The sequence below is a fragment of the Danio rerio genome, chromosome 11 (assembly GCF_052040795.2).
Source record: "Danio rerio strain M-AB ecotype USA chromosome 11, GRCz13ab, whole genome shotgun sequence".
Taxonomy (NCBI): domain Eukaryota; kingdom Metazoa; phylum Chordata; class Actinopteri; order Cypriniformes; family Danionidae; genus Danio; species Danio rerio.
The window spans coordinates 11690001-11714085 of record NC_141031.1 but is presented as its reverse complement, the minus strand read 5'-3'; the positions used below and the strand labels follow the sequence as shown (position 1 = coordinate 11714085).

The following is a 24085-nucleotide window of genomic DNA, read 5'->3' as shown; positions in this document are numbered from 1 at the left end:
AATCTAATTTTAGCCTTTTTTAATGGACGATATATTTAAAATTTACTGCTCATTTGATAGTAATCATTTGTCATTCACTACTTTGTTTCCTTTAAGTTAACAATCAAGTGCAAAGCCATAATTACCCCTATTGAAAAGATAAAGTATTAAAAATGTTACAAATGGAATTGATAAATCTGTAAATTTCTTTCTGTCTGTACGTTTCTTTTTGTCTGTATAAGCAAAAAAATAAAAAATAAAATAATTATATATATATATATATATATATATATATATATATATATATATATATATATATATATATATATATATATATATATATATATATATATTGATCATTATTTTTTCAATAGAATCTGGGTTAGCACTAGGCACGGGCCGATATAAGATTCTGATAGTATGATAACCTTGGATAAAAATATGGTATCACCATATTGTGATGACTGCTCAAAAATATACTCTTTTTAAATGTCTGGGTAGAAAACAAAAACTTTTTCCCCTTTAAAAACAATATTTTATTTTTGAAAGATTTAAAATATTTTGGCGCAGTAAAATGGTCAGACTAAATAATGAAAATAAATCATTGTCTTTTTCTGTCTTCATTAGTTTCAAAAACATTTCTTTACAATTTAAACAGCATCTTTGGATATTTTTTCTGCTGAAGATACTGTTGTCCTAAAAATGTAAATAAAAAATCGTACATATACCTCAGGTACGGTATTACAGAAAATGTTGCCGGTTTTATAACCTTGAATTTTCCAAACCGTACTATAACTTGAAAACGGTTATCATGCCTACATGGACATCTCTTTCTTACAGCTTCCTCCTGCATCCACAGTTAATCCTGTTGGATGTGGATTGTCCTTCTTAGTGATATTCTGTCATTACCCAGCAGGATACCATGGCTCTTGTCATATCACAAAGATGTGTTGTCCTGGTCACAGATGAACCAGCGAGACGTGCACCAACACTTTGTCCTATTTTGAATTCTGATATGTCACCCATAATATTGTGTGCATTGTAATATTTTAAGAGAAGCTGCGATTATTCTGATAATTAAACCTTCGCACTGCTCTCACTGGTGGCAATCAATAAAGATTGGGCAAATTTAGCCATGAAACCTCCAACACTAAATTGGCCACGGTTTTGTATACTTTTGACTAAAGTGACAGTGGTGTATTGGATCATAAAATATATAGCAAAATGGATTACAGTACGGGCGATTTGTTTATATTAGGTGCATCTGCATAAAATACCATAAACAATCTACAAGCAGAGATAAATACAATAAAACTTATAGAAATGAAATGAACAGAGCTTTATTGTTTTCCAATGAGTCTAACAGGTAGAGTTGAATAATCAAATGTAAAATAATACCGCTATAGTCTTCATTTTATTAATAATTAAATAAATTAGCTTGTTATTAAAGTTACAAACGCTGTAATTTACTAGACCTGAATGCTTTTAAAATCCTCTTACAGTCACAGCCCTCAGAAACACAAGCAAATGATAAACTATAATCCAGACTCAACATGACGATGGTGTTCAAAATACCACATTTACTACAGATTACTATAGTGAAGTAAAAAAAAAATTTATTCTTTTTTAAATTTAGGATCATACTGCTGATTATATTTATCCAATGACATAAGGCAAAAAAGTCAACTTTACTTTATCTTTCAGTTTTCCTCCACTAGAGGTCGCTGTGATGATCAGATTCTCCACAGCTTTGATTTCCTCAGTTCTCGCCGGGTTCAGTGGCGCGCGCCTGTAATCTAAGCTGCTGGGAGGCTGAGGCTGCGGATCGCTTGAGCTCAGGGCTTCTGGGCTGCAGTGGACTATGTTGATCGGGTGTCCGCACTAAGTTCGGTATCGATATGGTGCTCCTGGGTGAGCTCGGGACCGCCAGGTCGTTTAAGGAGGGGTGAACCGGCCCAGGTCGGAGACGGAGCAGGTCAAAGCTCCCGTGCCGATCAGTAGTGGGATCGCGCCTGTGAATAGACACTGCAGTGCAGCCTGAGCGACACAGAGAGACGCAGACTTTTACATTAGTTTTTTTTTTTTTTACTTTGATTTGTCTTTCTAAATGTAAAACTTAAGAAATAAAGATTTAGAGATGTATGATGACTATGCATTATTAATAGTAAGTAATAATTAAAAGTTTACTAGCAGACTTCAGAAAGTTTATTTGTAAACGAAAATACAAAAATCATCTCAATTTCATGTCTATATTTTAAAAATATGCCTTAGACAGAAATATATTGAATTTAATTGAAAATATATCAAATTAAAAAATATATATATAGAATAATTTTACTTTAAACATAAATGGCACATTATAAATTTTGACCCCATCAGAAACAAAAGTAACACACGGGTAGGTCACAACCAGATTTACTGGCTTCATCATGTTTGTTTTAATTATATCTGACTATGACATTGTTAATTATTTTTTTAATACCACCTGATATTGACAGCGAAAAAGCTTCCAGTACAAAACGGCATTTTTATTGATAAATTAGTTATAGAGTATTATGCCAAATGCAGTTTTAATCTAGAAAGTTTTGTTTAATAAAATAGAGGAGGGGGGTATATTTAAGAAATTAATAACACTTAAAAATAGTAAAGCAACAGGGTTAGATAATATTCCAGTGCAGTTCCCTCAAAGACTCCCTAAATGCGTCACTCCGATGGTTACACATATTATCAATTTTTCTATTTGTCAAGGTAAAGTTGAAAAAAGCAAGAGTTATTCCTATTTTTAAGAAAGGTAGTAGGTTTGAGGTTAATAATTCTAGGCTGGTATCAATTTTGAGTGCTTTGTCAAAAGGGAGGGAAAAAGTTATTTATTAGCACATTGAAAAATATTGTTTAAAATGTGACGTATTGTAGAGTTTCAATCGGGTTTTAGGAAAATCATTCCACTAATTCAACAGTTTCTTTTATTTAACAAATTATATAAAGAGCGATATGGATAAAGGAAGTTAAGTGGGATGGTTTTCTTAGACCTGCAAAAAGCTTTCAATACAGTCGATCACAGGATATTGATTTTAAAAGTAAAGGCAATGGGTTTTGGTGTTTTGGCCTGTAAATGCATGAAGTCTTAACTTGAAAACAGATGTCAAATAGTAGATTTAAATGGTGTGTTTTCAGATTATTCGACCGTTTCTTATGGGGTTTCACAAGGCAGTGTTTTAGGTCCTTTGCTTTTTTAATATACATCAATGATTTGAAAATGGCCTGTTCAAAAAAGCTTTTGTTAAATGCGGATGATGCAGCAATAATTGTGTCTCATGAGAGGAAGGAATTTATTGAAAATGAAAAAGTAAACAAACTGAGGAAGTCTCTTAATGGATTAACCTTAATAAATTGTCCTTACACTTGTGTAAACCAGAATTTATTTTATTTGGTTCAGCTGCGAAACTGAGAAAATGTGTCAGATCAGAGGTAAAAGTAGAGCATCAAATTAATGCACCCAAACATGAAGGGAAATATTTAGGTTTTATTTCAGACAGTAATTTGACAGGTGAGAAGATGGCTGTTATAGTCCAATCAAAGATTCTAAAATTAAGTTTTTAGAAAGACAGACAGAGCTCTTAGATTTCCAAACTTTAAAAATATTGGCTGGTGCATTAGTGCAGTCATACTTTGACTATGCTGCAGTCTTTTGGTACAGCAGTAGTTCCACAAAAATGGAAAATAAATTGCAGACGGCCCAAAATAAGTTGCAGAATTGTTACCAAAGTACTTCTACTGACACATTTAAATAATGAATATTATAGTCAAACTAATTTATTAAAAGTTGGAAAAAGAGTCACTTTTCTGAAATTGGTGATGGTGTTTAAGATTTTAAAGAAAACGGTCCCAAAATATTTACTTATTAAGTTTTAGTTAGTGAGGTACACTGTCATTCTACAAGAGCGAGTAGCAGGGGTATTTGTCCTTGTAGATTTAAGAGTGAAACAGGTAGAAAGTCTTTCTGTGTACTGTTGCTTGGAATATACTGCCGAGGAGTTTTAAAGAGATTCAATTTGAAAGTTTTTAGAGAGGAAATTAAAAAATGGCCGTTTTACGGTTGAAGTTGAGGATTTTTGTTGTGCTGAGTTTCTGAGCTGATGATGTTTGCACTTTATGATTTGCTCGTTCATTTTTTAAGAATATCGATGACCACGATGGAAATCAGCCTGTGGCTTTTTGTGTATTTTATCCTCGACAGTTTTTAAGATATGAATGTCAAACTGGACTTGTTTGTATATTTTTGTTAAAATTGTTAAATAAAATCAATCAATCAATTTATTCAGTTATTTTCCTTTAGCTTAGTCCCTTTATTAATCTGGGGTCGCCACAGCGGAATGAACTGCCAACTTATCCAGCATATGTTTTACACAGCGGATACCCTTCATGCTGCAACCCAGTACTGGGAAATATCCATACACCCTCATTCACACACATACACTATGACTAATTTAGCTTATTCATTCACCTATACAGCACATGTCTTTAGAGCACCCAGAGGAAACCCACATGAACACGGAGAGAGCATGCAAACTCCACACAGAAATGCCATCTGACCCAGCCGGGACTCCCACCAGCGACCTTCCTACAGTGAGGCCTTATATATAAAGAAATCTATTTGCTTAAGTCAGCTGAACAGTAAACAACAACAGCAATAGAAACCACCAAAAGACACCATATGAACACAGCCAAAATGACTTATTAGAGCATGCACATCTTTGTCATTCCAATGGATTTTTAAAAATATGTACATGCCGCCTTTTCTTCCATGTTTCTTGAACTTTTCCCCTTTATGAGGAAAACTATTGAATACTATAAAAGCTGTTCAGCGTTTTTTTTTTTCTGATTAACATTTAATAGACTTTAACTAAAAGTTTTAGATTCTGAGCAGGACAGCACACTGGTCAGGGTTCAACGCTAAGGATTTTTTCTACTGGCCCGATCGGGCCAGTGGTTCTGATTTTTACTTGCCCGGCCAAAATTTTCACTGGCCCCACCAAAAAAAGAAGAAGTTAATAGCTATTTGATCGTGCGTGCGTGTGTTTGGGTGTGTGTGTGTGTGGGTGTGTGTGTGTGTGTGGGTATACACACACACACACACAGTTGATTTCAGAATTATTAGTCCCCCTAAATTATTAGCACCTGTTTATTTTTTTCCCAATTTCTATTTAACAGAGAACAGATTTTCTCAGCACATTTCTAATCATAATAGTTTTAATAACTCATCTCTGATAACTGATTCATTTTATCTTTGCCATGATGACATTAAATAATATTTGACTACATATTCTTCACTTCACTTCACTACAGACACTTCTATACAGCTTAAAGTGACATTTAAAGGCTTAACTAGGGGAATTAGGTTAACTAGGCAGGTTAGGAAGTTATTGTATAATGATGTTTTGTTCTGTAGACAGTCTAAAAAACAATTAGCTTAAGAGGCTAATAAATTTGACCTTAAAATGTTTCATAAAAAAATGCTTTTATTCTAGCCAAAATAAAACAAATAAGATTTTGTTCAGAGGAAAAAATATTATCAGACAAAATATCAACATTTCTTTGCTCTGTTAAACATCATTTAGGAAATATTTTAAAAAGAAAAAACAACAAAAGTGGGCTAATAACTATGTATATATATTTACAGTAATTTTTAAACTTTTTTTTAGGGAAAATTATTCAGTTCATCAAGGCTATATTTATAAATGTAAAAAATGTTTAATTGTTAAAAATTTATCAAAATTTTAAATAACTGCTTTGTTATTGTATGTAGTTTCAAATAAAATCATTACTCCAGACATAATTGATTTTATTACTATTACCATTAATAAATATAATAATAATTAATGTTAGTGATTTCTGAAGGATCATGTGACTGGAGTGATGAAGCTGAACTTTCATCTTTAAAATCACTGGAATAAATGAATAAATTAAATGATAAACTACTTTTGAACAGTTATTTTATAGTGCAACCTTTCACAATTTGTATTTATGATGAAATAATTTCAGCCTTGGTGAGCAGAAGAAGCTTATTTTAACATATTTAAATCACACTGACCCCAAACTTTTGACCAGTTGTGTATAGAATATTTTATAAGTGAAAATGTGCACTTTAATTTTAACAGCTCACAGACATCGTCACCAAACACAAATCGAGGTCAGACTTTTTCATACAGAGCCTCATTTCAATTGTCAGGTTTTGTATAGATATCTATCTATTGAATTAATCAATCTATTAAAGAAACGTTGACTATAATTCTGTATTTTAGGCTTAAATTATAGAGAGACATAGCAGATGAACCGAGACTGCATCAGATCGCGAAGCAGATCAAAGTTGATTTTCTTTCGAGCCGTCAGTGCAGAAATGAACAAAACAACTGGCCTAACACAACATATTGTAAGATTAAAACATGGAAAAAAATGATTATAATAACTTCGGTCAATTTTCCTAACGGATAAACTGAGATCAGGCTGGATAAACAGCTCTCGGTAATATTTCAGCATGCTTTCACTTTCGCATTTACCGGTAAGAATGACATCTGGCCCTGCTCATCATTCTCTTTTCATATAGCCGTATATATGGCTATAACACAATCATAATACACTGTGATATAGCCTGGGTCGTTAGTTGGTTGTATTGTTTTGTTTTCTCGCTACAATCGATCCGCTCAATAGGGCAGAGACAGTCTCATTCAGGCGATCTCGGACTGATTGATTTGGCGTGGCCGCGGATGCCAGCACAACTGCTGGACATATGCCAAAAAAAAAACGCGCTAACGGGGAAACGAGACAGATTCCGAAACAAACGTCTATGTGTCAAAGCACCGTAAGATTGTATTTGCACACAATTGACAGACAGTCGCAGCACGCAGCTCTGGCACTATCTGGCAGGCAAAAAGGCAGCACTGGCCCGATCGGGCCAGTAACATCCTGTACACTGGCCCGAGTGTCTCGCACGCTGGCCCCGGGCAATCGGGCAGTCCTTATTGTCGAGCCCTGCTGGTTCTCCCGCAGCATGTTAGTTCATCATTTCTATCTTAATGTGTTGATCATTTTCTTTTGTGTTTCTGTATTGTGTGAAGGTCAACCAGTCCACAGTTTATGCTGCTATAATCTTTATTCAGTTTTATTCATAAACTATATACAATATATACACTGTGCTCACGTCGGCTCCAGGTCTCTTGGGTGAAGGTCTCTCAGTGACGTGGTCTCTTCTGGTCGCCGTGCATCTCTGGTGAAGATGGGGAGCGGGAACGTTTCCCTCTGGCGTCCTGGACTGAAGATTCTGCACCAGCTGAGGAAGAGGAGGACAGCGGCTTGGTCTGGCAGGAGAAGGACGGCCTCTTTTTCTTCTCAGCAGCATAGGCCTCACTGAACAGATCGAGCGCAAACACACACAAGCAGACATAATGTGAGATTTTCACAAACACTAGAACATGCGGCAATGCCAAGTACAGTTTACTCACGCGTCTATGATGGGAATGACGTATTTGCCGCTGCCGTCCATCATGACTCCCTTTCGGTTTGGGTCGTCCACCTCCAACAGGAAGCTGCGTGGAATCCCTGTGCTCCTCCTGATGCGCTTGTGCGAAGCAGAGCTGCTGCCCTGTGAATTCATGAGTGACAGTCAAACGACAGAGCAAACAATCTGACTGATGGAGACAAGAGCTCAAGTTCACAGCAACCATAAGCTTAGAAAACCCAGTTACCCCTTTAGAGGGGCAGTGCCTAATGTGGTGTCCTGGGATCCCACAGTGAAAGCAGACATAGTTGGGTGGAAGAAGCCCAAGCAGTGTCATGGCCTCACTGATGAACATCAGAACCATGAGAATCAGCTCTAACATTTCTCACAAACCAAACCTGTCAGTGTCTGAACGCTCACCTGCTGGAGTAGTAGCACAGACTGGACTGGTACATCACCGCTTTTAGCTTGTCCTCCTCTGATGCCTTTGCCTCAGCCAGATTCTCAGTCTGTTTCACAGGCATTTGCACATTAGAATTTTATTTTACTGATTTGCTCTAAATAAACACCCTCAAATCTCCCTAAGAAGCTGTGTGTGTTTGTGTGTGTGTGTTTGTGTGTATTGTTGTTTGCTAAACACTGCGTATTGATATTCTGCACTACATGTCATTATGACGCCTCAAATGCAAACACTGCAGTTCAATACAGAGCAGCACAGTGGGGTGAATAAATCATTTGTTCAATACCTTCAACAGCTGCTCCAGTGAGAGGAGTGAAGAATCACCTGTTTGAGAAGATTTGGCTGATGGTCCAGCTTGATGTCTGCAAAACAAAGGAGCTTGTGTGACTAAAACACCACAGACAGACTCAAACTCTTGATTCAACATCTATCAGAGGATGATTGCGCTCATTTCACATGACTTACCCAACAAATCTTCTGTTGGAGGACTTCAGTCCAGCCGCAGGGACCCGTCTGATGATGACCGACGTGTTTTTGGGGATGAGAGCATCATCATCTGTGTATTCTGACACCAAAATAAAGTTTGAATATAGCAATAATCATTTACCATGGTATACTTTGAGCGCCATTAGCATTTTAAAACACTGAAAACATCACTATATGTCACCATCAGAGTCATGATAACACATCACAGCTTCTACAAGTCTGTCTGATAACACATCTAATGTTAGTGTAGTATAGTTTAAGTGGCTTTTCCTCATCTCACCTTCATCAGTTTGGGCTTTGCTGATCTTCAGCTGGCAGAACTTCAGCCTCTCGCGCCTCATGATCTGCCGCTTCAGCTCTCCCACAGTGATGTTGAGGCCCTCAAACTGGAGCGAGTCGTGGGTGAGTCGACTCTGAAACCTGTAATGAACACAAGACATACTGAACACAAAACACAGTGTGATAGCAAGGGTCAAACCTGAATGAAGGGAGCAGCAGGCGATCAATCGATGTATCCAACGATCAATAATATCAATAGTCTGCGAATAAGTTGCCACGAAGAACGCCGAGATCAGATGCCAATGACAGAGCGGAGTTCAAAACAACACAAAAAGAACCGTTGCCAAGGATGCTGACGATCACGTGACGAGGCGCTAAAAAACTTCCGCGTTATTTTCTCATAAATAATATTGAAATCATTACTATGATAATAATAAAATAAACAGCAGAACAGTTGGACATCTCTGAATAAAACACAGCTGCGTTTCCGTACACGAATTATTCTGGCCTTTGTAAAGAGTCGGGCGAGTCAATGAATCAGTGAATCGTGGCTGAATGAATCACTCAAAGCTTCACTCGAATAAAGCGGTCTCTTGCTGCCACCTATTGGCGATTTGTTTTTCCGTTTTTAAAGTATTTTAACACTTTTTTTTTAAGGCACCTTCAAATGTATTTTCTACTAAAGTTCATATCCGTTAAAAATGATTTAAAACTCTCTAAGCTCATCATTTCTTGATGCGTTTATAATGTTAATATAAATCCATTCATGTTTGTGTTTGATCTTCATTATGTGTTAAAATCAATACAATATTAAAGTTGCATCATCTAAATCCAAATTTTAGTTCAAAGCTTTATTATACAGCAATATTTCTATACATTTCTATAAAGATACTGTCTATTTGAGTCAGAAGATTTTCAGTGTGTGTGTGTGTGTGTGTGTGTGTGTGTGTGTGTGTGTGTGTGTGTGTGTGTGTGTGTGTGTGTGTGTGTGTGTGTGTGGCAGTGGATTACAGTAAAGGTAGAAGTGATCAGAAGTGTGTGATATTTATTGTCTCTGATATTTCAAAACACATTTTAAGAGTCCAAAAGATTTACTGCCTGATGAAGCCTGTTATAATGCAGTTATGATGACCCTAGTTGTTCAGTAATGGAATTTTATTTATGACAAAAGATAAAATGTGTCCAAATGAATTTAAGACATTTTTCCCATCTGCACCTCAGCATTAACCCTTTGACTGCCTGCTCTACCAAATGATTGACCATGTATGCATATATATATATATATATATATATATATATATATATATATATATATATATATATATATATATATATATATATATATATATATTGATCATTATTTTTTCAATAGAATCTGGGTTAGCACTAGGCACGGGCCGATATAAGATTCTGATAGTATGATAACCTTGGATAAAAATATCATGGTATCACCATATTGTGATGACTGCTCAAAAATATACTCTTTTTAAATGTCTGGGTAGAAAACAAAAACTTTTTCCCCTTTAAAAACAATATTTTATTTTTGAAAGATTTAAAATATTTTGGCGCAGTAAAATGGTCAGACTAAATAATGAAAATAAATCATTGTCTTTTTCTGTCTTCATTAGTTTCAAAAACATTTCTTTACAATTTAAACAGCATCTTTGGATATTTTTTCTGCTGAAGATACTGTTGTCCTAAAAATGTAAATAAAAAATCGTACATATACCTCAGGTACGGTATTACAGAAAATTTTGCCGGTTTTATAACCTTGAATTTTCCAAACCGTACTATAACTTGAAAACGGTTATCATGCCTACATGGACATCTCTTTCTTACAGCTTCCTCCTGCATCCACAGTTAATCCTGTTGGATGTGGATTGTCCTTCTTAGTGATATTCTGTCATTACCCAGCAGGATACCATGGCTCTTGTCATATCACAAAGATGTGTTGTCCTGGTCACAGATGAACCAGCGAGACGTGCACTAACACTTTGTCCTATTTTGAATTCTAATATGTCACCCATAATATTGTGTGCATTGTAATATTTTAAGAGAAGCTGCGATTATTCTGATAATTAAACCTTCGCACTGCTCTCACTGGTGGCAATCAATAAAGATTGGGCAAATTTCGGCATGAAACCTCCAACACTAAATTGGCCACGGTTTTGTATACTTTTGACTAAAGTGACAGTGGTGTATTGGATCATAAAATAGACAGCAAAATGGATTACAGTACGGGCGATTTGTTTATATTAGGTGCATCTGCATAAAATACCAAAAACAATCTACAAGCAGAGATAAATACAATAAAACTTATAGAAATGAAATTAACAGAGCTTTATTGTTTTCCAATGAGTCTAACAGGTAGAGTAATTGAATAATCAAATGTAAAATAATACCACTATAGTCTTCATTTTATTAATAATTAAATAAATTAGCTTGTTATTAAAGTTACAAACGCTGTAATATACTAGACCTAAATGCTTTTAAAATCCTCTTACAGTCACAGGCCTCAGAAACACAAGCAAATGATAAACTTTAATCCAGACTCAACATGACGATGGTGTTCAAAACACCACATTTACTACAGATTACTATAGTGAAGTAAAAAAAAAATTATTATTCTTTTTTAAATTTAGGATCATACTGCTGATTATATTTATCCAATGACATAAGGCAAAAAAGTCAACTTTACTTTATCTTTCAGTTTTCCTCCAATAGAGGTCGCTGTGATGATTAAATTCTCCACAGCTTTGATTTCCTCAGTTCTCGCCGGGTTCAGTGGCGCGCGCCTGTAATCCAAGCTGCTGGGAGGCTGAGGCTGCGGATCGCTTGAGCTCAGGGCTTCTGGGCTGCAGTGGACTATGTTGATCGGGTGTCCGCACTAAGTTCGGTATCGATATGGTGCTCCTGGGTGAGCTCGGGACCGCCAGGTCGTTTAAGGAGGGGTGAACCGGCCCAGGTCGGAAACGGAGCAGGTCAAAGCTCCCGTGCCTATCAGTAGTGGGATCGCGCCTGTGAATAGACACTGCAGTGCAGCCTGAGCGACACAGAGAGACGCAGACTTTTACATTAGTTTTTTTTTTTTTACTTTGATTTGTCTTTCTAAATGTAAAACTGAAGAAATAAAGATTTAGAGATGTATGATGACTATATGCATTATTAATAGTAAGTAATAATTAAAAGTTTACTAGCAGACTTCAGAAAGTTTATTTGTAAACAAAAATACAAAAATCATCTCAATTTCATGTCTATATTTTAAAAATATGCCTTAGACAGAAATATACTGAATTTAATTGAAAATATATCAAATTAAAAAATATATATATAGAATAATTTTACTTTAAACATAAATGGCACATTATAATTTTTGACCCCATCAGAAACAAAAGTAACACACGGGTAGGTCACAACCAGATTTACTGGCTTCATCATGTTTGTTTTAATTATATCTGACTATGACATTGTTAATTATTTTTTAATACCACCTGATATTGACGGTGAAAAAGCTTCCAGTACAAAACGGCATTTTTATTGATAAATTAGTTATAGAGTATTATGCCAAATGCAGTTTTAATCTAGAAAGTTTTGTTTAATAAAATAGAGGAGGGGGATATATTTAAGAAATTAATAACACTTAAAAATAGTAAAGCAACAGGGTTAGATAATATTCCAGTGCAGTTCCCTCAAAGACTCCCTAATGATTTTAAAAGTAAAGGCAATATGTTTTGGTGTTTTGGCCTGTAAATGCATGAAGTCTTAACTTGAAAACAGATGTCAAATAGTAGATTTAAATGGTGTGTTTTCAGATTATTCGACCGTTTCTTATGGGGTTTCACAAGGCAGTGTTTTAGGTCCTTTGCTTTTTTAATATACATCAATGATTTGAAAATGGCCTGTTCAAAAAAGCTTTTGTTAAATGCGGATGATGCAGCAATAATTGTGTCTCATGAGAGGAAGGAATTTATTGAAAATGAAAAAAGTAAACAAACTGAGGAAGTCTCTAAATGGATTAACCTTAATAAATTGTCCTTACACTTGTGTAAACCAGAATTTATTTTATTTGGTTCAGCTGCGAAACTGAGAAAATGTGTCAGATCAGAGGTAAAAGTAGAGGATCAAATTAATGCACCCAAACATGAAGGGAAATATTTAGATTGCATTTCAGACAGTAATTTGACAGGTGAGAAGATGGCTGTTATAGTCCATTCAAAAGTTCTAAAATTAAGTTTTTAGCAAGACAGACAGAGCTCTTAGATTTACAAACTTTAAAAATATTGGCTAGTGCATTAGTGCAGTCATACTTTGACTATGCTGCAGTCTTTTGGTACAGCAGTAGTTCCACAAAAATGAAAAATAAATTGCAGACGGCCCAAAATAAGTTGCAGAATTGTTATCAAAGTACTTCTACTGACACATTTAAATAATGAATATTATAGTCAAATTAATTTATTAAAAGTTGGAAAAAGAGTCACTTTTCTGAAATTGGTGATGGTGTTTAAGATTTTAAAGAAAACGGTCCCAAAATATTTACTTATCAAGTTTTAGTTAGTGAGGTACACTGTCATTCTACAAGAGCGAGTAGCAGGGGTATTTGTCCTTGTAGATTTAGGAGTGAAACAGGTAGAAAGTCTTTCTGTGTACTGTTGCTTGGAATATACTGCCGAGGAGTTTTAAAGAGATTCAATTTGAAAGTTTTTAGAGAGGAAATAAAAAAATGGCTGTTTTACGGTTAAAGTTGAGGATTTTTGTTGTGCTGAGTTTCTGAGCTGATGATGTTTGCACTTTATGATTTGCTCGTTCATTTTTTAAGAATATCGATGACCACGATGGAAATCAGCCTGTGGCTTTTTGTGTATTTTATCCTCGACAGTTTTTAAGATATGAATGTCAAACTGGACTTGTTTGTATATTTTTGTTAAAATTGTTAAATAAAATCAATCAATCAATTTATTCATTCATTTTCCTTTAGCTTAGTCCCTTTTTTAATCTGGGGTCGCCACAGCGGAATGAACTGCCAACTTATCCAGCATATGTTTGACACAGCGGATACCCTTCCTGCTGCAACCCAGTACTGGGAAATATCCATACACCCTCATTCACACACATACACTATGACTAATTTAGCTTATTCATTCACCTATACAGCACATGTCTTTGGAGCACCCAGAGGAAACCCACATGAACACGGAGAGAGCATGCAAACTCCACACAGAAATGCCATCTGACCCAGCCGGGACTCCCACCAGCGACCTTCCTACAGTGAGGCCTTATATATAAAGAAATCTATTTGCTTAAGTCAGCTGAACAGTAAACAACAACAGCAATAGAAACCACCAAAGGACACCATATGAACACAGCCAAAATGACTTATTAGAGCATGCACATCTTTGTCATTCCAATGGATTTTTAAAAATATGTACATGCCGCCTTTTCTTCCATGTTTCTTGAACTTTTCCCCTTTATGAGGAAAACTATTGAATACTATAAAAGCTGTTCAGCTGTTTTTTTTCTTCTGATTAACATTTAATAGACTTTAACTAAAAGTTTTAGATTCTGAGCAGGACAGCACACTGGTTCTCCCGCAGCATGTTTGTTCATCATTTCTATCTTAATGTGTTGATCATTTTCTTTTGTGTTTCTGTATTGTGTGAAGGTCAACCAGTCCACAGTTTATGCTGCTATAATCTTTATTCAGTTTTATTCATAAACTATGTACAATATATACACTGTGCTCACGTCGGCTCCAGGTCTCTTGGGTGAAGGTCTCTCAGTGACGTGGTCTCTTCTGGTCGCCGTGCATCTCTGGTGAAGATGGGGAGCGGGAACGTTTCCCTCTGGCATCCTGGACAGAAGATGCTGCACCAGCTGAGGAAGAGGAGGACAGCGGCTTGGTCTGGCAGGAGAAGGACGGCCTCTTTTTCTTGTCAGCAGCATAGGCCTCACTGAACAGATCGAGCGCAAACACACACAAGCAGACATAATGTGAGATTTTCACAAACACTAGAACATGCGGCAATGCCAAGTACAGTTTACTCACGCGTCTATGATGGGAATGACGTATTTGCCGCTGCCGTCCATCATGACTCCCTTTCGGTTTGGGTCGTCCACCTCCAACAGGAAGCTGCGCGGAATCCCTGTGCTCCTCCTGATGCGCTTGTGCGGAGCAGAGCTGCTGCCCTGTGAATTCATGAGTGACAGTCAAACGACAGAGCAAACAATCTGACTGATGGAGACAAGAGCTCATGTTCACAGCAACCATAAGCTTAGAAAACCCAGTTACCCCTTTAGAGGGGCAGTGCCTAATGTGGTGTCCTGGGATCCCACAGTGAAAGCAGACATAGTTGGGTGGAAGAAGCCCAAGCAGTGTCATGGCCTCACTGATGAACATCAGAACCATGAGAATCAGCTCTAACATTTCTCACAAACCAAACCTGTCAGTGTCTGAACGCTCACCTGCTGGAGTAGTAGCACAGACTGGACTGGTACATCACCGCTTTTAGCTTGTCCTCCTCTGATGCCTTTGCCTCAGCCAGATTCTCAGTCTGTTTCACAGGCATTTGCACATTAGAATTTAATTTCACTGATTTGCTCTAAATAAACACCCTCAAATCTCCCTAAGAAGCTGTGTGTGTGTGTGTGTGTGTTTGTGTGTATTGTTGTTTGCTAAACACTGTGTATTGATATTCTGCACTACATGTCATTATGACGCCTCAAATGCAAACACCGCAGTTCAATACAGAGCAGCACAGTGGGGTGAATAAATCATTTGTTCAATACCTTCAACAGCTGCTCCAGTGAGAGGAGTGAAGAATCACCTGTTTGAGAAGATTTGGCTGATGGTCCAGCTTGATGTCTGCAAAACAAAGGAGCTTGTGTGACTAAAACACCACAGACAGACTCAAACTCTTGATTCAACATCTATCAGAGGATGATTGCGCTCATTTCACATGACTTACCCAACAAATCTTCTGTTGGAGGACTTCAGTCCAGCCGCAGGGACCCGTCTGATGATGACCGACGTGTTTTTGGGGATGAGAGCATCATCATCTGTGTATTCTGACACCAAAATAAAGTTTGAATATAGCAATAATCATTTACCATGGTATACTTTGAGCGCCATTAGCATTTTAAAACACTGAAAACATCACTATATGTCACCATCAGAGTCATGATAACACATCACAGCTTCTACAAGTCTGTCTAATAACACATCTAATGTTAGTGTAATATAGTTTAAGTGGCTTTTCCTCATCTCACCTTCATCAGTTTGGGCTTTGCTGATCTTCAGCTGGCAGAACTTCAGCCTCTCGCGCCTCATGATCTGCCGCTTCAGCTCTCCCACAGTGATGTTGAGGCCCTCAAACTGGAGCGAGTCGTGGGTGAGTCGACTCTGAAACCTGTAATGAACACAAGACATACTGAACACAAAACACAGTGTGATAGCAAGGGTCAAACCTGAATGAAGGGAGCAGCAGGCGATCAATCGATGTATCCAACGATCAATAATATCAATAGTCTGCGAATAAGTTGCCACGAAGAACGCTGAGATCAGATGCCAATGACAGAGCGAAGTTCAAAACAACACAAAAAGAACAGTTGCCAAGGATGCTGACGATCACGTGACGAGGCAGGCGCTAAAAACTTCTGCGTTATTTTCTCATTAATAATATTGAAATCATTACTATGATAATAATAAAATAAACAGCAGAACAGTTGGACATCTCTGAATAAAACACAGCAGCGTTTCCGTACACGAATGATTCTGGCCATTGTAAAGAGTCGGGCGAGTCAATGAATCAGTGATTCGTGGCTGAATGAATCACTCAAAGCTTCACTCGAATAAAGCGGTCTCTTGCTGCCACCTATTGGCGATTTGTTTTTCCGTTTTTAAAGTATTTTAACACTTTTTTTAAGGCACCTTCAAATGTATTTTCTACTAAAGTTCATATCCGTTAAAAATGATTTAAAACTCTCTAAGCTCATCATTTCTTGATGCGTTTTTAATGTTAATATAAATCCATTCATGTTTGTGTTTGATCTTCATTATGTGTTAAAATCAATACAATATTAAAGTTGCATCATCCAAATCCAAATTTTAGTTCAAAGCTTTATTATACAGCAATATTTCTATACATTTCTATAAAGATACTGTCTATTTGAGTCAGAAGATTTTCAGTGTGTGTGTGTGTGTGTGTGTGTGTGTGTGTGTGTGTGTGTGTGTGTGTGTGTGTGTGTGTGTGTGTGTGTGTGGCAGTGGATTACAGTAAATGTAGAAGTGATCAGAAGTGTGTGATATTTATTGTCTCTGATATTTCAAAACACATTTTAAGAGTCCAAAAGATTTACTGCCTGATGAAGCCTGTTATAATGCAATTATGATGACCCTATAAATCTAGAATTGTCAGAACAATAAAAATGAGGGAAGAGATTATTTAGTATTTCTCCTCTTTTTTGTATGTGTAAGTGCTCCTTGAAGAAAAGTCTGCGTCTCTCTGTGTCGCTCAGGCTGCACTGCAGTGTCTATTCACAGGCGCGATCCCACTACTGATCAGCACGGGGGCTTTGACCTGCTCCGTCTCCGACCTGGGCCGGTTCACCCCTCCTTAAACGACCTGGTGGTCCCGAGCTCCCCCAGGAGAACCATATCGATACCGAACTTAGCGCGGACACCCGATCGACATAGTCCACTGCAGCCCAGAAGCCCTGAGCTCAAGCGATCCGCAGCCTCAGCCTCCCAGTAACTTGGATTACAGGCGCGCGCCACTGAACCCGGCGGGAGCTGAGAGAATCAGAGCTGTGGAGAATCTGATCATCACAGCGACCTCTAGTAGAGGAAAAATGAATGCTGAAGTAAATTTGACTTTTATTGGTCTTATGGCACTGAATAAAAATATTTGTCCCAAATAAAAAATAATATAGTTATTTATAGTAAAGACTATAGTGTTTTGGGACCACACAGAAAAGTTCATTACACTGTATAATATAAAAAACAAACATTTGTGCTTTATTTAAAGGTCAAGTCAGGTTTACTGTTGTATAGCTGCATGACAATGGATAAAAAAAAACTAATAAAAACACACATCTAGAAGACAAGAGTAAGCAGTAAAGTACACTGAGAAAAGGTGTTCAATTGCTGTTTTTTTGCATTAACAAAGAGTCATAAACACAATTTTACGCAAATGTATAATTTATAAAATATGTAATGAATAATACATATAGAATTAATATTTTTATAACTAAATTATTTATAATGTGTCATTTAACAGTAAAACATCTTGTCAAATAGGCCACAGTATACATCAGGAAATGAAAAGCTTTTAAATGACAACAGAAAAGCAGTTCAGCGACTAACATTCACTCATTCAGTGATATCTCATTTATTCATTCATTCACTAATTAAGTCAATACCTTTTCAGTCACTAAATATGGTGTCAGATGCAGATGTGGCCTCTATCAGTGTAATGTAATCTACATCTCATATTGTACAATGACTCGGATCTGTTGGTTGCAGATTAATAATCACAAACATAATTTTCTATTCATAAAAGCTAAAAACTTATTTAGTGTCAGAGAGTACAAAGTGATTTTAGTTTACCCTCTAATATATATTGCAACTGTTTAGTCTTTAGACCAAAGAGTTTGTGGTTTTTAATCTGTGTTGTTGCTGCTTTATTTCATCACCTCAGTGTTAGTGTGCAATTCAGAATAATGTGCAGCTAAAGATGAAACAGTCTATCAATTCATGCCACAGACTGTGTGAGATTCTCTCAAGTCTTATATTGAAAGCACTGATGGTCACAACCGCATCTGACACCACAGTTAGTATCTCAGCAAGGGTTAAACGATCATTGTTTATCTCAGTTAATGATTCTAATTATTCACGATAAGGAGCAGGTATTAAAGTGGAAGATTAAACCATTAAATTTGTACTTTTTCAGAGGTTCACTGTTTGCACACTTAATCTTAAATGGATAGTTCACCGCATAATTATGATTGTGAAAATCCTAAATTTAAATTTTTGACTGAAATATCTCTTAGCTGCACAATATTTCAGCATTGATATCTCAATGCGATCATTCACAAAACTGGGTCAGTTGTCATTTTTGTGTGAAGTTTGCATGTTCTCCCCGTGTTTGCAAGACATGCGGTATAGGTGAATTAAATAAGCTAAACTGCCCGTAGTGTATAGGTATGAATACAAGAGTGTGTGGGTGTTTCCCATTGGGTTGCAGCTGGAAGGGCATCTGCTGCGTATGCTGAATAAATTGGTGATTCCTTCTGTTATAATTCACCAGATTAATGAAGGGACTAATCCAAAATGAAAATGAATGAATGAATGAGTCAAGATAATAGTTTAGCCTTTGCATATGTTATGAGGCCTGTGACTAAAAAAGGAACTTAAAAGCATTCAGGACTAATTAATTGCACATTTGTAATTTTAATAACAAAATAATTTATTTTTATATTTATAAAATGAAGACTATAACGGTATTATTTTACATTTGATTTTCAAAATGCTGTACCTAAAGACTAGACTCCTCAGAAAACAATAAAGCCCTGTTCATTTCATTTCTACAATTTTTTCATTGAATTTATCTCTGCTCATAGACTATTATAATTTATGCAGATGCACATCTATCATAAACAAATCAGCCATTTTGTATTTTTTCTACAGCTATATGTATTATGATACAATAAACCACTTTTACTTTAGTAAATAAAATAAAATATACCACAGTATTTATTACATTTTATCAGTTAATAGTTAATACAGAATGTTGTGGCATTCACAAAAAAGCATAATGATCTTTGGTTCAAAAACATTATAGTATTTTACGACAAGATAACATACAAATTGTTTAATTTGTGACCATACTATACTGCTGTTTATTTTTATTCAATGTCAAGGCTATGAAGTCAGTTTTTATTCATCATTCAGTTTTCCTCCACTAGAGGTCGCTGTGATGATCAGATTCTCCACAGCTCTGATTCTCTCAGCTCTCGCCGGGTTCAGTGGCGCGCGCCTGTAATCCAAGCTACTGGGAGGCTGAGTCTGCGGATCGCTTGAGTTCAGGGCTTCTGGACTGCAGTGGACTATGTTGATCGGGTGTCCACGCTAAGTTCGGTATCGATATGGTGCTGCTGGGGGAGCTTGGGACCACCAGGTCGTTTAAGGAGGGGTGAACCGACCCAGGCCGGAGACGGAGCAGGTCAAAGCCCCCGTGCTGATCAGTAGTGGGTTCGCGCCTGTGAATAGACACTGCAGTGCAGCCTGAGCGACACAGAGAGACGCAGACTTTTTAATTGTTCTTTGTGTATTAAAACGAGATATTTAAAATTATCATGGTAAACCATCACTGACTAAATTATTTAATGCATTATTACTATTAGTAGTCTATGAGAAATTAAACAATGTAAGCAACACAAAATAAGATGCTTGCTTTTGCCCATTTTGGTGATTTGTTCATGTAATATACAAATAAAATAAAAAAGCATACTTAGTAATCCTGAGTCTGACCATTTTACTTGACTAAACATCCCTAGTAAATCCTCAATGGCAGTCTATGTCTGTACACAATACATGATTCTATGTTGCAAAATTATTATGCTTGCTAAGTAGAGAGGAAAAATATTTGAAGTGAAAAACGTTATTGACTATGCATGTAAAGTATACATTGACCACAGAAATTGAAAAAAATCTAATTTTAGCCTTTTTTTAAGGGACGATATATTTACAATTTACTGCTCACTTGATAGTAATCATTTGACATTCACTACTTTGTTTCCTTTAAGTTAACAATCAAGTGCAAAGCCATAATTACCACTATTGAAAAGATAAAGTATTAAAAATGTTACAAATGGAATTGATAAATCTGTAAATCTACATCTGTATATATATATATATATATATATATATATATATATATATATATATATATATATATATATATATATATATATATATATATATATATTTATTTATTTATTTATTTATTTATTTATTTATTTATTATTATTTTTTTATAAGGGTGTAACTTTGGTTTGAGGAGTTGGGGGACAAAATTGTGGAAAATGTTTTCTATTTAAAACCCACTTCCTATTCAATATATGATTCATTTTTTAATCCACGTTGCAGCTTGCTGTTTCATTGCTGTCTGTAATAGTTGTTTCAACTGCAATACCTGCTGATCAGAACTTTCGCTGAGAGCATCCACACAAAATTATTGAACGTGTTCATCTACACAATTATGTGCACAGATAAAATTATTATTATTATTTTTTTAAAAGTTAGAGGCATGCTTCACTCTGGGCATGCAACAATCTGGGTGCACTTCTTTGGGGCTTCTCCACACCATAGCTCCTCAGATGTGAAAAATACAGTGAAGGTGGACTCATCAGACAACAATACATGTTTCACATTGTCTACAGCCCAAGATTTACACTGCTGTCATCATTGAAACAGGTTTGGCATTGACAAGAGGGATCAAAAGTTTGGCTATAGCAGCCTGGCCATATATATTGACCTATATTGACCCTTTGGAGAACAGTTTTGGTGGAAACCCAAAAGTTGAGAAGATACACATTTAAAATTCAGCAAGTTGAGCAGCTGTGCTTTTATTTATTGATCTTTATTTTTTAATAGAATCTGGGTTAGCTCTAGGCATGGGCCGATGTAAGATTTTAATAGTATGATAACCTTGGACAAAAATATCATGGTATTGTGATGACTGCTCAAAAATACTCTTTTTAAATGTCTGGGTAGAAAACAAAAACTTTTTCCTCTTTAAAAACAATATATTTTATTTTTGAAAGATTTAAAATATTATGGAGCAGTAAAAATGTCAAGACTAAATAATTAAAATAAATCATTGTCTTCTGCTGTCTCCATTAGTTTCAAAAACATTTCAATTTACACAGTGTCTTTGGATATTTTTTCTGCTGAAGATACTATTGTCCTAAAAATGTAAATAAAAATTGTACGCATACCTTACAGAACATTTTGGCAGTTTTAAAACCTTGAATTTTCCAAACCGTATACCTTGAAAACGGTTATCATCCCATGCCTATAGCGCCTGGACATCTCTTCTTACAGCTTCCTCCTGCATCCACAGTGGATGTGGATTGTCCTTCTTAGTGATATTTTGTCACTACGCAGGATACCATGGCTCTTATCATATCACAAAGATGTGCTGCTTTTGAATTGTAATATGTCACCCATAATATTGTGTGCATTGTAATAATTTAAGTGAAACTGCTATTACTCTAATAATTAAACCTTCACACTGCTCTCACTGTTGGCAATCAATAAAGATTGGGCAAATTTAGCCATGAAACCTCCAACACTAAATTGGCCACGGTTTTGTATACTTTTGACTAAAGTGACAGTGGTGTATTGGATCATAAAATATATAGCAAAATGGATTATAGTACGGGGGATTTGTTTATATTAGGTGCATCTGCATAAAATACAATAAACAATCTACAAGCAGAGATAAATACAATAAAACTTATAGAAATGAAATGAACAGAGCTTTATTGTTTTCCAATGAGTCTAACAGGTAGTAATTGAATAATCAAATGTAAAATAATACCGCTATAGTCTTCATTTTATTAATAATTAAATAAATTAGCTTGTTATTAAAGTTACAAACGCTGTAATTTACTAGACCTGAATGCTTTTAAAATCCTCTTACAGTCACAGCCCTCAGAAACACAAGCAAATGATAAACTATAATCCAGACTCAACATGACGATGGTGTTTAAAACAGTATTTACTACAAATGACTATAGTATAGTTTTTTTTTTTTGTTTGTTTGTTTAATTTGGGATCATACTGCTAATTATATTTATCCAATGTCATAAGGCAAAAAAGTCAACTTTACTTCGTCTTTCAGTTTTCCTCCACTAGAGGTCGCTGTGATGATCAGATTCTCCACAGGTCTGATTCTTTCAGCTCCCGCCGGGTTCAGTGGCGCGCGCCTGAAATCCAAGCTGCTAGGAGGCTGAGTCTGCGGATCGCTTGAGCTCAGGGCTTCTGGGCTGCAGTGGACTATGTTGATCGGGTGTCCGCACTAAGTTCGGTATCGATATGGTGCTCCTGGTTGAGCTCGGGACCACCAGGTCGTCTAAGGAGGGGTGAACCGTCCCAGCCCGGAGACGGAGCAGGTCAAAGCCCCCGTGCCGATCAGTAGTGGGATCGCGCCTGTGAATAGACACTGCAGTGCAGCCTGAGCGACACAGAGAGACGCAGACTTTTTATTTGTTCTTTGTGTATTAAAACGAGCTATTTAAAAATATCATGGTAAAACATCATTGACTAAATTGTTTAATTCATTATTAGTAGTCTATGAGAAATTAAACAATGTAAGCAACACAAAATAAGATGCTTGCTTTTGCCCAGTGTTTTTGGTGATTTGTTCATGTAATATACAAATAAAATAAAATAGCATACTTAATATGACAATCCTGAGTCTGACCATTTTACTTGACTAAACACCCCTAGTGAATCCTCAATGGCAGTCTATGTCTGTAAACAATACATGATTATGTGTGCCAAAATATTATGCTTGCTAAGTTAAGAGGAAAAAAATATTCGTGAAAAACGTTATTTACTATGCATGTAAAGTATACATTGACCACAGAAATTGAAAAAATCTGATTTTGGCCTCATTTTAAGGGACGATATTATTACAATTTACCGCTCACTTTAATAGTTTGACATTCATTACTTTGTTTCTTTTAAGTTAACAATCAAGTGCAAAGCCATAACAATTAAATCTGTAAATCTGCATCTGTAAACATTTCTTTTTGTCTGTAAGCAAAAAACAATAAATAAAATTATATATATATATATATATATATATATATATATATATATATATATATATATATATATATATATATATATATATATATTTTTTTTTTTTGCTTACAGACAAAAAAATTATTACAGATGCAGATATATATATATATATATATATATATATATATATATATATATATATCCTGATTGCAAGAGAGAAATACTGCGAAATCTCTGTAGACTGATGGCACACCGTTGGTGTAGTAGTAATGGCTTCTGCTGTTCTGACATCAGCTGCAGATGTGAATGAACTGTTATATAAACGCAATTTCACCGTCGTAGCAGTGCAATATGGCTGTGTATCATCACTGGTGGTACGCACACCTTTGTATAGGCCCGTATATCAAGTCAAAGTCAGCTTTATTGAATTCAACCCCATGTACAGGACATATAGAGAATAGAAATTACATTACTCTCAGACCCTTGGTGCCTAACATTTTATATTAATAAAAAAAGAAGAGTTTTAAGATAGAATTTACAAGAAATACAATTATACATAAAATGTAATCTAAATATA

The 24085-nt window shown here is 35.9% G+C and overlaps 3 protein-coding genes and 5 non-coding genes across 10 annotated transcripts in view; 4 read left to right on the top strand and 4 right to left on the bottom strand.

Moving 5' to 3' along the window:
• pla2r1 (phospholipase A2 receptor 1) overlaps positions 1-24085 on the bottom strand; it is an 868273-nt gene that overhangs the window by 516732 nt on the left and 327456 nt on the right. The gene's annotated exons all lie outside the window — the stretch shown is intronic.
• On the top strand, positions 1748-2045 carry LOC147834676 (signal recognition particle RNA). The gene has a single exon (XR_015503131.1).
• si:dkey-23f9.9 lies at positions 7111-9753 on the bottom strand. 2 transcript variants are annotated; one of them, XM_087273394.1, is made up of 7 exons: positions 8701-9628; positions 8400-8499; positions 8221-8296; positions 7895-7983; positions 7722-7818; positions 7479-7618; positions 7111-7383 (listed from the first exon to the last, which is right to left on the bottom strand). In XM_087273394.1, exons 1-7 carry the CDS (start codon positions 8858-8860, stop codon positions 7209-7211), a joined length of 837 nt encoding a protein of 278 aa, XP_087129520.1. In that variant the 5' UTR covers positions 8861-9628; the 3' UTR covers positions 7111-7208. The 2 variants fall into 2 exon arrangements, with proteins under 2 accessions (XP_087129520.1, XP_087129521.1); XM_087273395.1 differs by lacking the exon at positions 7722-7818 and having other exon boundaries at positions 8701-9753.
• On the top strand, positions 11474-11771 carry LOC147841677 (signal recognition particle RNA). The gene has a single exon (XR_015503129.1).
• si:dkey-23f9.12 lies at positions 14375-17479 on the bottom strand. Of its 2 annotated transcripts, XM_087273396.1 has the most exons (7): positions 15963-17479; positions 15662-15761; positions 15483-15558; positions 15159-15247; positions 14986-15082; positions 14743-14882; positions 14375-14647 (listed from the first exon to the last, which is right to left on the bottom strand). In XM_087273396.1, exons 1-7 carry the CDS (start codon positions 16120-16122, stop codon positions 14473-14475), a joined length of 837 nt encoding a protein of 278 aa, XP_087129522.1. In that variant the 5' UTR covers positions 16123-17479; the 3' UTR covers positions 14375-14472. The 2 variants fall into 2 exon arrangements, with proteins under 2 accessions (XP_087129522.1, XP_087129523.1); XM_087273397.1 differs by lacking the exon at positions 14986-15082.
• Positions 17182-17479, bottom strand: LOC147841676 (signal recognition particle RNA). Its single transcript, XR_015503117.1, has one exon.
• LOC147841675 (signal recognition particle RNA) lies at positions 19709-20006 on the top strand. The gene has a single exon (XR_015503122.1).
• Positions 22665-22962, top strand: LOC147834655 (signal recognition particle RNA). The gene has a single exon (XR_015503153.1).

What these genes read in the sequence shown, in the direction of transcription:
- si:dkey-23f9.9 (XM_087273394.1), bottom strand. Translation starts at nt 8,860, where the DNA reads ATGTCTTGTGTTCATTACAGGTTTCAGAGTCGACTCACCCACGACTCG. An exon ending in CACTGGAGCAGCTGTTGAAG is followed by an intron (nt 7,984 to 8,220) that starts GTATTGAACAAA and finishes CCTGTGAAACAG; the next exon opens with ACTGAGAATCTGGCTGAGGC. An exon ending in CTGTGCTACTACTCCAGCAG is followed by an intron (nt 7,819 to 7,894) that starts GTGAGCGTTCAG and finishes GATGTTCATCAG; the next exon opens with TGAGGCCATGACACTGCTTG.
- si:dkey-23f9.12 (XM_087273396.1), bottom strand. Translation starts at nt 16,122, where the DNA reads ATGTCTTGTGTTCATTACAGGTTTCAGAGTCGACTCACCCACGACTCG. An exon ending in CTGTGCTACTACTCCAGCAG is followed by an intron (nt 15,083 to 15,158) that starts GTGAGCGTTCAG and finishes GATGTTCATCAG; the next exon opens with TGAGGCCATGACACTGCTTG. An exon ending in GGCACTGCCCCTCTAAAGGG is followed by an intron (nt 14,883 to 14,985) that starts GTAACTGGGTTT and finishes ATGAATTCACAG; the next exon opens with GGCAGCAGCTCTGCTCCGCA.